Source organism: Dictyostelium purpureum (genome assembly GCF_000190715.1).
Source record: "Dictyostelium purpureum unplaced genomic scaffold DICPUscaffold_110, whole genome shotgun sequence".
NCBI lineage: Eukaryota > Evosea > Eumycetozoa > Dictyosteliales > Dictyosteliaceae > Dictyostelium > Dictyostelium purpureum.
Genome location: NW_003519447.1, coordinates 17,692 through 34,336, shown reverse-complemented (window position 1 = coordinate 34,336; position 16,645 = coordinate 17,692). Strand labels below are relative to the sequence as shown.

Genomic DNA, 16,645 nt, shown 5'->3' with positions numbered 1-16,645 from the left:
TGAAAAAAAAGTAAATATTTTATTTTATTATTTATTATTGTTATTATTATTATTATCATTATTATTATCGTTATTATTATTGTTATTATCACTTTTAAGATTTTTTTCATTCGATAAGAAGTTTAAATAAAATCTTGATTTTAATGAAAATGGCTTTACAAATGGTCCAACAAAGTCTCTTTGCCACCAATCATTTTCGCTTATAACAACTTGTTTGGTTGTTGATTCTTTCTTAAGTTTGCTATTATCCAGTTTAATATTATTTTGGTTATTATTATCCTCTTGATTATCATCTTGTTTTTTATTATTATTATTTATTGATTTGTGTTCCTTATTTTGATCTTTATTTTGATTTGGGTTTTGATTAAGATTTAGGTTTTTTTGGTGTATTAATGAAAAATACGTAAACTGATATCTATATTTTTGTGCTCTAACAAATGATGGTGGTTTATCAACAGGGAAAGGTGAATACTCTACCAAACTTAGAACCTCTGGTGAACCTTCTAAAAGCTTTGCCATGAAATGGATTAACCATGGTTGCGAATTTGAATCTTTTGATAAAGCAGCAAACCACATTTGCCAATCTAGACGAGGTTGGTGCCCTGGGAAAACAAATGGTGGGTGTCTTGAAAGATTACCGGGTTTATAGTAAAATTCGTATGGACTCCACTCTACTTGATCATAGGATCCCTCAATTATAATTTCATAACGTTCAGTTGTGACGTGACTAAACAATCCATAGGTACCAGTTAGATGATATAGCGAAAGAGCTGAATGTATTCTCTGGATTAAAAGTGGTGCAGTGTGTTTTTGAAAGTACTGGGAAACGTTTATCAGTGAAGATGTACCAATTAAGATAAAGACAAATGGTACCAATAGGTTTTTAGGATCTAAGCTTGATAAACCACTTTCACTTCTCGATGATTGTCTATTTAATTGTATGTCTTTGAAACGGCGTGATTCGATTTCTAACAACTTGATCCTAATCTTTTCTGGCATTGGTAGCTGTAATAAAAATGCATCGTCCAATAGTAATGCACATAGCCCAATTGTAAGATAATTGAAAAAATTGTAATTCCCAGTTAAAAATATTACCATTTGAAATATTACTGTTGTAAAACTTGAAAACAATCTAAATGATCTTGGTGCAAAATATAATGCTGGTAATAATATTTCAATAGCTAAAACCATCATAGACTCGAATTGGTGAAAAACTGGTGGTAGTTGATTTAAATACCAACTCTTTTTTTTTTTATTTTTTTTTTAATAAAAAAATTAGTAATTAATTTAAAATAAAATATTTATGATAAATAAACTGTAAACTTACAAAAACATTGGGTATGCATTGTGTTTCGTAGTGATAGTTCATTGCTTGAAGACCTGCCCAAATTGGAGTTAATTTTACTAAACCGCTACCAAACACTAATCTAAATAACAACCATTTCAATAAATATCTAATAGGAGTTGAGGGTTTTTCTTCATACTTTGGATTGAAAGGTGATAAAAATATAGTTAAAAATAAAGTTTCTAATAATAATTGGTCCCACTATAAAAAAAAAAAAATTAGTACTTATCGATAAGTCATAAAATAAAATATAATAAACAATTTTACCTGATAGGCAAAGAATAGTTGGCCAACATCTACAATACAATAATAACAGAACCACATTAAACCAATATAGGTTGCAATTGTAGTTGTAAAAATTGATAATGCACTGAATGTTAAACCAATAAAACATAACATATGTAATGTATTATTAACACTAAATCCCATGCCTTTGCTTGGGTGAGTAAAAAATATCCAAATTGAGTTAATTTCATTAGTTGCAATTTTTGATTCTAAAACTTTGCTAACTGGTAAAATTCCATCATCCCCAACCAAACCTCTTATTTGAATACTAAAAATAAATTTCAAATTAGAATTTAATAAAAATAAAATAAAAATAATAAAATAAGGATACTTACAATGCTGAAAATAAAGCAATAAATGTAATAATTGAAATCATTTTTAAAAATATCCATGTTGATAAATAATATGATTTTTTACGTTGATTTTCTTTGATTGATTTTAATTTATTTTTTTTTGTGATATAATCCGCTAAAGAAGCCTCGGTGGGATTTATAGCTGATGATGCTCCACCATTATTAATTGATTGATAAATGGTTTCGTCTTCATCCATTCATTCACACAACCAATTTTATGATGAAAAAATAAAATATTATCTTTTAAAAAATTTTAAAAAAATTTAAAAAAAATTTAAAAAAAAAAAAAAAAAAAAAAAAAAAAAAAAAAAAAAAAAAAAAAAAAATTTATAATTTTATTTATTTAAATGTAGAATAAATTACTCCTTATACCAATTTTTTAAATAAAAGAGTTAGTAAAGTAAGAGGGATTTTCGTTATTATTTTAAGAAAGGGGGTTTACTTTTTTTTTTTTTTTTTAAAATATTTTAATTTATTTTTTTTTTTTTTTTTTTTTTAAATGTTTTTTAAATTTTTTTTTAAATTTTTTTTCATTTTGTTTAATTTAAAATGGGTGAAAAAATAGAAATTTTAAAATCACCAAATGATAAAAATCAATACAGATACATTAAATTAGAAAATGACCTGGAAATTGTAGTAGTTTCAGACCCAAGTTCAGACTATTCAGCTTGTTCTTTGTCTGTTGGTGTCGGTTCACTTTCAGATCCAAGAGAAGTCCCTGGTTTAGCCCATTTTTTAGAACATATGCTTTTCCTTGGTACAGAAAAATTCCCAGTTGAAAAAGAGTTTTCTAGCCTTATTTCCTTAAATAGTGGATCTTATAATGCCTCGACTGCTTGTAAGTATTATTTATATATGACCAATTTAAAATAAATATAAATTATTAAATACTAATTTTTTCTCATTCTTATTTTTATTTTAAAACAATAGTAAATAAAACAACTTATTATTATAAACTTCCAAATAAAGATGACGAATTACTTAGAGAATCATTAGATAGATTTTCATCGTTTTTTATCTCACCATTAATGAATAAAGATGCAGTTTCAAGAGAACTTAATGCTGTAGATTCTGAACATAATAACAACAGAGAAAAAGATGCGTGGAGACTCAATAGAATTGTTAATGACCAATTTGAAGACCACCCAATATCAAATTTCCAAACAGGCAATAAAGAGACATTAGATATTGAAGGAATTAGAGAAAAGGTTGTAGATTTTTATAATAAATTTTACTCTGCCAATAACATGAAGGTCTCTCTTTATGGTAAAGAATCATTAAATCAATTGGAGGCATTAGCCAGAGAATTTTTTTCACCAATCAAGAATAAAAATTTAGAAGTTCCCAAATTCGAGCCACTTCAATTAAAGCAATCAGTTTGGATAGAAGCCCAATCAAATCAATATGATCTCCTTAAACTAATTTCCCCAATTTACGATACATCAATCTCTTTTCAAACCTATAAAGACCAATCACCCACCATTTTCTCCCACATTATTGGCCATGAAGCAACTGGTTCACTCTATTCAGTCTTGGTAGAAAAAGACTATGCAACTTCACTATCATTTGGCCTCTCATCTTCGGCCCCAACCATTAACAAATCAGAACTCAATGTTTTTTTAACACCACTTGGCAAAGAAAATATTGATGAAATCATTGGTTTATATTTCCAATATATAGAAAAATTTACAGTCCCAGAATACACTTATGAAGAAAAGAAATTACTAAGCGAGGTAAATTGGTCAAGATTCCAAAAATCCGATCCAATGGCCTTTGTAACCAACATTTCTCATCATCTCTTAAAAGTCGACTCACCAGCCGATGTAATCAAATACAATCATTTCTGGGAAAATTTTTCACCTGAAAAAATTGAAAAAATTAAAACCTACATCAGACCAGATAACATGGTTGCCATTCTCTATGTTCAAGACCCAAAGGTTACAAATCAAGTTGAAAAATACTATGGTTTAGAATTTAGCAAAAGAATCATTACAGAGGATGAAATAAAGAGATGGAAAGCTGTTCCAAATTGTGACAAACTTTATACTCCAGGTCCAAACCCATTTATGCCAGATGATTTCACAATGAAAGCTCCACAAGATCAAAAAATTTGCATTCCAGAGGTAGTCTATGATGAAAATGGTGTCTTAATTTTCCACTCTATGGATCGTCGTTTCAATACACCAAGAACAAAAGTAAATATCAAGTTCGAAACCCCCTTTTATGGTACCACTTACGGCAATGTTTTTGCTCTACTTTTAAAAAAAAGTTTAAAAGGCGTTTTAAACGAAAAGATTCTTTACTATCTCTCTGTTTTAGACTACGAGATGAGTATGGATGTCCTCTATTCCCGTTTCGAACTTTGGGCAAATGGTTTCAGTAGTAAAATTTTTATAGCCTTAGAAGAAGTTTTAAAATTCTTTTACTCATTTGAACTTACAGATCAACAGTTTGAATCTATCAAATATAAAACTCAAAAGAAAATCGAATCATCACTCGTCAGTCCACCATATGTCACAGCAGATAACAATTACCTTTTATATACCCTAAGTGGTAATGGATCAATCAAAGATAAAATACAAATTTTACAATCTGTAACCAAAGAAAGCTTTCTTTCCTCTGTCAAGAATTTCTTTAACTATATCAATTTTACAATTTTAGTGGTCGGAAATTCTTCAAAAGAAGAGGTTCAAACCTTTGGTCAAAATTTAAATAAACTCAATCGTATTAAAGTTGCCGCAAATGATGTTTTTACCCTTGCCCGTGTCAATTTACCACAAGGTATAGAGACCCATGTCAAAAAGCAAGCCGATAACCCTGAACAAAAAAATTGTGCTGTTACAATGGCCTTTCTTATTGGAGAAGCTGCCACTTATAGAAACAAGGCAATTGGTTTATTATTATCTCAAATTATAAGTATTGCTTACTTTGACGAACTAAGAACTAAACAACAAGTTGGTTATATAGTTAGAGCAGAATATGACCAATCTGGACATACTACATGTGTACGTACAGTTGCTCAATCACATACCAAAACTCCTGAAGAAATTTATGCTGCAACTGAAAAGTTCCTTATTGACTATGTTAATGACCTTTTAGAATTAGAAAAACAACCAGAGCTATTCAAAAACATCATTAATAGTCTTAAACAATCAACAATTGCTAGTTGTTATAACAATAGACAACAAGCTAATTTCTATTGGACCTGTTATTTATACTCTTACGATTTTGAATTTGATGTCAGAATTTGTAATGAATTAGAAAAATTAACAATTCAAGATATTATTCAAGCTTTCAATGATTACTTTTTACCCTCAAGCTCAAAACGTCGTCTTTTTGTTTCCCAAGTCTACCCAGCCTCAATGAAATTTGATGTAAATTCCAAACCTGAAAAAGAAAATATTAATGTAATTCCAGATGGAACACATTCCGAATTTAGACAAAAGTATGGTTTTTTCCCAGGAAAAGGAAACTATAAACAATAATTTTTAAAATAAAAAAAATTAATAATAATAATAATTTATAATATTATAAATAATAAAATTAATAATATATAATAATTTTTAAATCATAAAATAGATATCAATCGGATAATCTTCTTTTTTTTGTTTGTTTGGAAAAAAAAAAATAAAAAAAAAATAAAAAAAAATAAATAAAAATAATTTTCGAAAATATCTAATTTTCAATAACTGTTATTTAAAAAAAAAAAAAAAATTTCTTTTTTTTTTTTTTTTTTATTTTTTTTTATTTTTTTTTATTTTTTTAAAACCAAAACATTTGTGTAGCATTAAATATTTTAATTATTTTTATTTGTATATTATTGACTCTTTTCAAAATTTTTCGTTTTTCTCTTTTTTTATTTTATATATAAATATTTATATATTAAACATAATAATAACTACAGTTTATTTATCTGTTTATTGTAAGTGTAGAAATAATTTGTTTTTTCCCTCTTATGATTGTTTGTTTTTTTTTTTTTTTATTAAATATTAAAAATAGGTTATTAATAGCTTTTATTTTTTTAACACCCAAAAAAACTCACACTCATAAAAAAAAAAAAAAAAGAAAAATAATAAATTTTTTTTAGCTGCATTATTATGGATATTGAGTTAATTCCTCCACCACCAAGAGAAAAAGAGCATCTATTGATTGAGTTGGATGTTAATAATAATAATATTAATAATAGTAATAATAGCATAACTACAAATAATAATATAGAGCAACAAATAGAAAGTGAACCAAATAATAGTAATAATAATAATAATATAGAAGAAAATAATAATAACGCAAATAATACTGTTTTAAATAATAGTATTGATAAATCACCAGATACATCAAATATACAAGGGGCAACTGCAAATCAAGGAAATACAACAGTAGCAGAGACTAATACTTCCACCACAGAAACAACAACAACAAAAAGTAGCGGTGAAAAATTAAATTGTAAAATGCATAGATCAAATTTTATTTTAACACAAATTGGAGGTAAAAAATTAACAGATATGACATTAGAAGAATTATTAGACGAAACTGATGAGCGTTCAGGTATGGGATATAGAGCACCTGGTCCACAAGGTTTCTTGCAATATGTTGGTGATGTCGAAATGAAACCTCCAACTAGTGCAGGCTCTCAATCACCTACATTAAAATCATCAACTTCATCACTCCAAAATCAAAAAAGCACTGGTAGCATTAGTAAAAAGAATCAACAATCATCATCCAGCCCAGTTCTCACCAGTACACCAAAATTAAAATCATCATCATCTTCAGTTAAAGCAAGTAATAGAGACTCTGCTATTTCAGGTACAAGTGAAACCGGTTCTACTAGAGCAACCAAAGAAAGAAAGAGTTTGAAACCAACATCGACACTTGGTAGACTTCAAAAGAATGAAGAGGAAAGAAGAAAAAGAAAGGAACAAAAGAGAGCACGTGCTCGTGAAAAGCCAATTTACGTTGGTTTGCTTGATGAACTACCAGCTGAGTGTCTCAAGATGGTAAAGAAATCTAAAATTCCAGAAGAAAAATTAAATCAAAATTTACATATTCTCTTACCAATCCTTAGATTTAGAACTGGTTATAATTTAAGATCTGTACAAACAACCACTACAACTACCACCACAAATAATAACAGTTCACCAGCACTAAGTTCATCAAACTCATCCATTAAAAATAATAGTCACCACCATCACAGCACATCAAATGGTAATTTAGTTGGTGGTACACAATCACCAGAGATTTCAAATAGTACTGAATTAAACAGTAATAATCCACAACTTCAAACATCTGTACAAAATACTTCAACAAATAATGTAATTTTAACAACCACAGCTTCACAAAGTAGCCATGCCCCATATCATCCAAGTCATAAAAGTAATGAAGAGGACGACTATGATGATGGTTCACGTTTAGAAAATGCAATTTTACCAAAAGGCACCACCGATTTAATTGATACTGAAAGAGATGTAAAAAAACTTTATAAAAACTTAAAACAAATTGGCAGCGGGTAAGTTTATTTAAATTTTATGACATTATTTATTAATATTAATAAATCTCCTTTATTTATATACTCTAGTGGTTTTGGAAGTGTATTTTTAGCAAAATCAACAGTTGATAAATGTGAAATCGCAATTAAAAAGATTGCACATGTTTCAGCTAAAGCTCAAAGAACCAATCTAAATGAAATTGGTTTTCTCAATTTTTGCAAACACCCAAATATTGTTTCATATTTAAGATCTCATTTAGTTGATGATCAAATTTGGATCGCTATGGAATATATGCAAGGTGGTACATTAACCGAAGCAGCTCATGGACACAGTTTTAATGAAAGTTGTATTGCCTATGTAGCTAGAGGGATGTTGGAGGGTTTACAATACTTACATCAACACAATACAGTCCACAGAGATATTAAATCAGGAAACATTATGATGACCATCGAAGGTAAAATTAAAATCGTTGATTTCGGTCTTTGTGTCGACGCAAACGAAAGAAAATTAGTACATATGGCTGGCTCACCATTTTGGATGTCACCAGAAATGATTAGAGGCGAAGGTTACTCATGTCCAACTGATATTTGGAGCTTTGCAATTTGCCTTTTAGAATTGGCAAATGGTGAACCACCACACCGTAAATCGTCGTTAACTGCTATGTTTACCACAGCCACCGAGGGTTGTGCTGGTCTCGATAGACCAGAGAGATGGACTCCTTCTTTCACAGACTTCTTAAATATGTGCCTTCAAATGGACCCAACTAAAAGAGCAACTGCCACCGAATTATTAAAACACCCATGGTTACAACTCTCAGAGAATCCTGAAACAATGAAGAAAATCTTAGCTCAAATTTTTATTGCAAATGTTATGAACCATTTAGATCCAATCTAAAAATTTTGAAATTTTTAGAAATAGTTATAAAAAAATAAAATAATAATAATAAATAATAAAAGTATCAATAAAATAAATAATTAGATAATTTAAATATTTTCCTTTTTTTCTTTTTATTTTTTTAAAACAGAATAAATTATATGTAATTTTAAATAATTTTTCTAAAAAAAATAGTTTAATTTATTTTTTTGGTTTCAAAATTTGCAATAAACCACCTCTTTTATCGGGGGATACATCTTTATAATCGTAACCATTTTGGTCAAGATATTCCTTGATTTTATTTGGTAATCTTGAACTACTGGTAGAATGATGTCCTGTTCCAACTATGATCTAGGGAAAATTGAAATGGTGTGATTAGTATAAGCTGTAAAAAAAAAAAGTAAAATATAATAATAATTTGACCTACTTTTGGCAAATATTTTATAAAATGTTCTAATCTTTCAATAGCTTCAACTACATGAAGGCCATGAAAATCTAAAACATTATTTTTCTCTGGATCATAGTCTTTATTTCTAGATGAAAAAATAATATTCTTAGCTTTAGCATTGCATTCTTTCATTAATTTATCAAATTCTTTGGCTTTTTTTGAACACTCATGTGACCGAGTTGCACTAGTACCATAAGATATGGCGGCTTGATTGAAATACCAGTTTCTATTTCTTGCATGCTCGATGGCCATTTGCCTATTCTTTTGATATAACAATGAAACGTCGACACCTGTATCCACCCATCTTGACCCTTCACTGCCACCAGATATATAAGTATTGCCTTCACTGCCATCAGATATATAAGTATTGATATTATTTTTTATACTTGATTCTTCTATTGCTTTATTTATTGGTTTGGGTGGTAAGCCATATTTTTCTACAAGACCTTTACGTGTTTCGTCATATGAATATTTTTTATCTACAAACTCTTTATTTAAATCCATTTCTTTTACTTGTGTAAATTCATTCTTTAAATTTTGAAGTATTATAAAATCAGATGCTTCTATTTGGTGCTTCTTAGTTTTTGATTTGATTTTTTTTGAACAATTACCAAGTGAAGGATAGTCCTCTTGAGTATCCTCAATATAAATAAAATGAGTGTTTTTATAATTAGTATTACAATTTTTATTATTATTATTACTGCTATTGTTATTGTTGTTATTGTTGTTATTGTTGTTATTGTTATTGTTATTGTTATTGTTATTGTTATTGTTATTGTTATTGTTATTTTTGTTGTTATGGTTATTGTTACTGTTATTTATAGTATTGTTTTTCTTTTTTGTGTTATTATAAATTGGTTTTAAACTTGGAAACTCTTCTCTCTCTGATTTCCCTGAACTTGGAAACTCCTCTCTTATTATTGGTTTATCATTGCTATTTAATCCGGTTTTATCTAACTCTTCTAAATATGTGAATGATGGTGTTAGGTCATGAGTGAACGGGCATTGTGAATTCTTACAATTGCCATATAACCAATGTTTACAAATTATAGTTTCTGGAGAATGTCTATATGGACAGTTTACAAGTCTGCACGCTTTGAGTGTGAACTTGCAATTTGCTTTAAATGGTAAATTATTTGAATGTTGATATTCGCATTTTTCACCCTTTTGACAAATACCCTGTAAATCGTAGATACAAATATCCTTTACTCTATTTTGAAACCCATTACAGACTGACCCATAATATTCATTTTGATCATCTTCGTTAATATACTCGAAATTTGCTGATTCTAGGTTTTTTAAATAAAATAATGATATTAAAAGGTCATAAAAATTCTTTTCTAAAATTTTGTCAATAACTTCTTTTGTGATATCTGGAAAAATATTTTTTAATACATCATATGGTGTTTTTGTCGTCTCCATAACTAAAGTTTTATTTTATTCCGCAGCAAATATTTATAATGATTTTTTATTGCGAAAATAAAATAATTAATGATTTGGAAAAATAAATTGAAATTTTAAAATAAAAAAAAATTAAAAAAATTAAAAAAAATAAAATTTTTTTTTTTAACCAGCAATTAAACAATAAATATAAAAATAATAAAAAAATAGAATTTTCTATAAATAAAATATAAAATTAAAAAAAAAAAATTTTAAATATTTTTTAAAAAATTTTTTGTTAAAAAACACACAAAAATTAAAAAAAAACTTAAAAAAATTAAAAAACTTAATAAAAAGTTTAAAAAACTTAAAATGATTAAAAACTTTAAACTTATTTATTTAAGGTATTTTAATTTAAAATTGTTTTAATTCTCTTTTATTTATTAATTTTCTAAAAACCACAAAAAATGTGTGATTCAACTATTATTTGATTGTAAAAAAAATTTTATTATCTAATAAATTAAATTCTAAATTTAAAAAATTTTCTGATTCTTTTATATTGGTTATTGAATTTAATTGATCCATATGATCCAACATTATGTTCCATCTTTCCCTCTTTTCAAAATAATTTTTTGAACCAACAAAAAATAAACCTCTCTTGGCTATTAATACCATTTTTTTTATCTAAATTAATTATTATTTTAAGATGTTAGTAAAAAATTAAAATAAATAAAAAAAAGAAATAAAAAAACATACCGTTCTTTGATCGGATTCACACCAATAGCTTTTAGAATTATCACCCTCAGTTCTTACTAAAGAGAATATAGAGTACTATTAAGATTGTATTAGTATTAATTTTTTTAAATATTATAAAATAATATAAAATATCTTACATTAAAGTGATAATATTGAGACTCTTCAATTGATAAGACTCTAATTTTATGATTAGAAATAAAATTCCTGATTAAGATTCTTTGAGATTCAAATGGTGATATGATTACTATTTCATTTGGACTAAATTTTAAATTATCTGTTAAATAGTTTAGTAATCTACATACTACAAAAACTTCTTTTTCATTTGTATATTTTTGAATAGTTTCTTTTGTTTGTTGAACCAATAACAAATTTAAATCTATACTCTCAGTGGAGTTTAAATTTAAAAAGCAAAGATATGGTTTTTCCTATAAAAAAAAAATTAATTAATTGTTTATCAAACAAAGAAATTTATAAAACAATTTCTTTAAATAAACAATTTACTTACGTTTAATAAATTAAAATTATTTAAATCTTGAATATTAAGTTTTTCTAAATTTAATAATAAATTAAAAATTAATGGGATATATCTAGACGTTAAATGAATTGGCTTGATATAGCTTGATAATCTTTTAGAGAGATTAATTTTCATTAAATTTCTTAATTTTTTTGATTTGATACTAATTGGACCTACAGAGATATCTGAAATTGAATCACCTAATAAAACTACATGCTCTGCTGTTGAAAGTGCACATAAAGTTTTTGGTTCAATTTCTTGATGACAATTATCAACCATAACCCACTTGATATCTAATTCTCTAATTAATTTATTTGATGCCGAAATTGTGGTACAAAATATAACATTTGCATCCAATAATAAATTATTACTGTAACTATTATCTGTTTGTCGTGGAGCAGTTGAGTTTTCGTTTGATGAGATTGAAGAAATTGGATAATTTGAATCTTTTAAATCATTTAAATCTGAACAACTGCTATTATTATAAAATCTAACTTTCTTTAAAATATTATTTGGATCCAAATCTAATAATGATTTACATGATGAATCCTAAAGAAAAATAATAAAATATTAATAAATGAAATTTTTTTTCTTTTTTTTTTTTTTTAATTTTACTTACAATACTAAACTCATTTGGACCAACGATTAAAATCTTTTGAGTTAACTTTAAATCAAATAAAGCAAATCTGCAAATGATTGAGGATAAAGTAGTTTTGCCAGAACCTGACTCACCCTCTATTATTGTAAATTTATTAAATAGTGAACTATTTAATGCAGCCTCCTGTGAAGAATTTAAAGAATATCTAGTTGTATTAAGAGAGGAAATGTTGTTTATATTCTTTGATTGTAATGTTTGATTTTCATTTGAAACGGTTGAAATTATTGATTGGCAAGCTGATGGAATTTTTAAAGTATTGTTTACCTCTGAAAACAATTGAATACCATTTGATAAATCTCTATTAAACTGATCCCTAAAAATTATTTCGATTGAAAATGGATATCTTGGGGATATTTTTTCTATTTTAGCTGGGAATTTTACTATGAGCTTCTCTTGATCCTTATTACTAATTGTTGCTTTTGAAACTATAGAATGAATTGAAAAAGTTGGATTTCTATCATTGCCTGGGAAAAATGCACATATAAAATCACCTTTTGAAACTTGCTTTGGTAATAAAGCCAAACATTTAATTGGAAACTCTATTGTACCAACATACTTTTTTTTCTTTTTACTCCATGAAATATTCCCATTTGAAAAATATATTGATTCACCTTTAGGTATGTTCTTGTATGCAGAATTTAGATCGATCATTGAATTCCAAAATTCAATATATTGATTTAGATTTTCAAAATTTAAATTCTTAGACTGTATGAGATCATCTATCGATTTATAAATAAACAAATCCTGATTCTACAATTAAAAATATTAGTAATAATATAATTTTATAACTTTTAATTTACAATATAATATTTTAAAACACTTACTATTTTATGAGTACATTTAAAACATGGTGATGACTTTATAGAATTTAACAAGGATAAATCTATCTTTTCCTTATCTTGTAATGATAATTGGTTATTTAATGATATTTGTATTAAAATTGAATTTAAAACTGACAAATTAATTTTACAATCATTATTGTTGCTATTATTACTATTAATTTGATAATTATCCTGTAAATTAAAAACCAATTGATTATCTGGTAAAATGATTTCTAATATGTTATTATTATTAAATAAACTATTTTTATAATCTGAAATTGAAATATTAAATGATTTATTATACTCTTTACACCAAACCTGTAAGTCATTTAAAGAATAGTCTGTTACCAATACTTTTGAAATAATTGGTTGCCTATTTTCTAAAATGGATTTAATACAAATTCTTTGAAACTTATTCTTTATATGATTCATTTGATCCAATGATTTATTAATATGATTTATAAAACTTTCTAAATTTAGATCCCTATTATTATTAATTAAGCTATTACCATTGTTTTGATTTAAAATAAATTGATTTAAAACTCTTTGATTATAAATATCACTATATCTTTTGAATGGTTCCAAAAATTCTGAATAAAATGGAAACTTTTGAAATCTATTAAATTTACTGCTATAAATTTCTAAAAAAAAATTAATATTTATAATCTTTTAAAAATAATTAATATTGATTTTACTTACCAAAATTTGGTTGGTTACTGATCAAAAAATTTAATATTAAATTGAAGTTTTCAGATTTTTCTAAGATTTCAATTAATTTAAAGATATCTATATCTTGAAATAATTTTAAAACTTTGTCTGAAAAAATAGAATTTGAAATTTCGATATTATTAGTTTTAAAAACCAAACCAGCAATATTATTCTTGAGTAGTAATAGTGTTATCATATAGTTTGCTAAAAGTAAAACCTCTTGAATTAGATTTGAAATTTCAATTGAATAGATATTTGAAACAATGCCAGTTGGTGATATAAGTTTTTGAGATTGTTGGGAAGGTGGCGATGGTGATGATACCTGTTGACTATCGTGCATAGGAGCTAATGCTGGTGGTGTGCTATTGTTGGCCATATTCGATATTTTGAAATCAAATTTTAAAAATTGATTTAAATTATTATAAATTAAATTTTTTGATTTAAAATTATTTTTAAAAGTTATTAAGGCATCTTCGATATCTTTTTGTGTATAGTTTGATGATTGATGTAATATTAAATGGATTGGTACACCATCATAAAAATTTTGAACCTCTGAATACTTAAGATTAATACTTGAAGTTACCAATGATTTATAAAGACTAACTTTTATTAAATCAAGGTTGCTGTTATAAATCCACTCCATTGTGAATACCTTTCTTTGCACTCCTGGTAAAATTGAAAGATTTTCTTTTACAAACTGATGATCCAGTATATCACATTTATCACAATCAAAGCTGATTTGAAAAGCCTTCTTTGATGCAATACTATCGATATTTGATCCAACTGGAATAATACTACAAGAATCTATAAAGTGAACCAAAAATTTAATTTCTCCATTTATTCCTTTTAAAAATGAAAATGCATATGATATTTCATTTTCCTCTTCTCTATTATGGCATTCCATTTGAATTGAAAAACTTAAAATTAAATTTAAATTTTCAAACCCTTCATAATTTGAATTATTTTCTTGTGATGATTGTTGAACACTACTATAACTATTATTATTGTTAATGTAATTGTTATTATTGCTACTATTGTTGTCATTATTGCTGAAATTTAAATTATTATCAATTTTTAAAACTGTAAGATCTTTTAAAAAACCATTAAAAACTGGAAATGAATTTAAAATGATACCAATAGGGAATAAGTCCTTTCTATTCCATTCCAAAATTTTAATTTCATAAATTGAATTATTTGAAATTGAAAAATTGAAACTACTGTTTAACACCATAACTTGTAATAAGCGGTTACCTCTATTAGCTGGTTCGAATAAAAGATACTGGTCCTTTTTTTTAATAAACTTGCACCCATAAACCTCTTGATGTTGGCTTTTAACTATCGAAACTATTTTACAATCTATAACAATTCTATTATTACTATTATTGATACTATTGTTGTTGCTAAATATTGATTCATTTGATGTAAATTTTAAATGTTCATTAAAATTTTTATCAAAAAATTTTTCGAAATCTGACTTTTCATTATTTATAATTTCTAATGCTACAATATCATTATTAAACGAACGATTTCTATTATAATAACCATTTACAATATATTCCGGTTCTATTTTACTATTACTATTAATATCTGAAAGCCCAATATTTAAAATCTTGATTCTTCCATGCAAAGGATTAATAATTTTGATAATACCAATAATAATTTTATTTTCCTTTGTAAAAAAAAACAATTAATATTTACTTTTATGACTTTGTATATATTTACATAAAGTTTTAACTTACATTTAAAAAACTATTAACCTCGATATCAGTATAATGTCTGGGATACAGTAACTCCTCGACTTCATTTATATTATTTGTAGTTTTATTTTGTTGATCTGTTTGAATAGTAACAAAGTGCAAGCCTTCTTTGATTGGTTTTTTAAATAAATTTTTATATGCATTATTGTTATAATTATTAACAGTATTTTTAATTTTGCTTTTATCTGAATTTCTTAAATCTGGATCACCATGTGCAAATGCACACCAACGGCTCTTTTTACAACCATTGTTTAGATAATCATTACAATACTTGGTTTTGTAAACATTTGGGTGATACATAACTTCGACATCATTGTGCGAAAGTCCACACTTTTTATTTTTATGTAAAAAAAATATATATTAGACTAATGTGTAATAAAGATATAAACTGCAAATGATTAATCTTACATTTTGGTCATTGCAAAGGACTGGGCATAAATTATGTGAATAAACTAACTTTCCTTCATCGTTATATGGCGATCTCCTGTATTCATCTTTTTTATGGTAATAAAAACTTTTTAATTAAAAAAAATTTTAAAAAAAAAAAAAAATTAAAATTTGGTTTAATTTAAGGCGCCATATATATAGCTAAATTAAAAAATACCTACCAATCTCTATCTTTTGTACATTTTATTCCCATTCTACACTCCTGTGTTTTATATTTAGAAATATATTTTATTTGAGTTTCTTCAATTGTATAAACATTCTTTATTTTATTATTATTATTATTATTATTATTATTATTATTATTATTATTATTATTATTATTATTATTATTATTATTATTATTATTATTATTCATAATTTCATTATTATTTTGACTATTAGAATTACTTTGAGCATTGAATATTAAATTGTTAATATTCATTTCCTCTTCTTTTCTTATCATCAAATGATAATATAAGCTTATATTTTAATATTAATATTATTTACTATAATCTATAGTTTAATTTTTTTGACATTATTTAGAATGTAAAAAAGTTTATGATTATATAATATTTAATTATTTATAAAAATATAAATAAAAAAATAGAAGAAAAAGAAAAGAAAAAATAAAAAAAAAATATAATAATAATAATAAAACAAAGCAATAATTTAAAATAAATTAAATGATTTTTTAATTTATTTTAAAAAATTGTTTAAAAAAGGTAAATTAATCATTTTTTTATAAATTTAGGAATTATTTTTCTAAAAAAGTAATTGGGTGTGTGTGATTTTATTTTTAATTATTTTTTAATTTATTTTAAAAATAAACCAAAATTAT

The 16,645-nt window shown here is 25.4% G+C and overlaps 4 protein-coding genes across 4 annotated transcripts; 1 reads left to right on the top strand and 3 right to left on the bottom strand.

Annotated features, from left to right (window-relative positions):
• Nucleotides 1-27: 27 nt before the first annotated feature.
• On the bottom strand, nt 28-2,180 carry DICPUDRAFT_151904 (uncharacterized protein; the record flags this gene model as incomplete). Its single annotated transcript, XM_003287710.1, has 4 exons — nt 28-1,242; nt 1,328-1,546; nt 1,613-1,898; nt 1,966-2,180. 4 exons carry the CDS (start codon nt 2,178-2,180, stop codon nt 28-30), a joined length of 1,935 nt encoding a protein of 644 aa, XP_003287758.1.
• A 352-nt stretch (nt 2,181-2,532) lies between these two features.
• On the top strand, nt 2,533-8,360 carry DICPUDRAFT_151903 (uncharacterized protein; the record flags this gene model as incomplete). Its single annotated transcript, XM_003287719.1, has 4 exons — nt 2,533-2,821; nt 2,914-5,428; nt 6,071-7,486; nt 7,556-8,360. 4 exons carry the CDS (start codon nt 2,533-2,535, stop codon nt 8,358-8,360), a joined length of 5,025 nt encoding a protein of 1,674 aa, XP_003287767.1.
• Nucleotides 8,361-8,540: 180 nt separating this feature from the next.
• On the bottom strand, nt 8,541-10,209 carry DICPUDRAFT_87737 (uncharacterized protein; the record flags this gene model as incomplete). The annotated part of the gene is made up of 3 exons (XM_003287709.1): nt 8,541-8,690; nt 8,767-9,598; nt 9,746-10,209. 3 exons carry the CDS (start codon nt 10,207-10,209, stop codon nt 8,541-8,543), a joined length of 1,446 nt encoding a protein of 481 aa, XP_003287757.1.
• A 1,763-nt stretch (nt 10,210-11,972) lies between these two features.
• Nucleotides 11,973-16,249, bottom strand: DICPUDRAFT_32965 (uncharacterized protein; the record flags this gene model as incomplete). Its single annotated transcript, XM_003287708.1, has 6 exons — nt 11,973-12,845; nt 12,920-13,557; nt 13,616-15,233; nt 15,364-15,711; nt 15,790-15,895; nt 15,990-16,249. 6 exons carry the CDS (start codon nt 16,247-16,249, stop codon nt 11,973-11,975), a joined length of 3,843 nt encoding a protein of 1,280 aa, XP_003287756.1.
• Nucleotides 16,250-16,645: the final 396 nt, after the last annotated feature.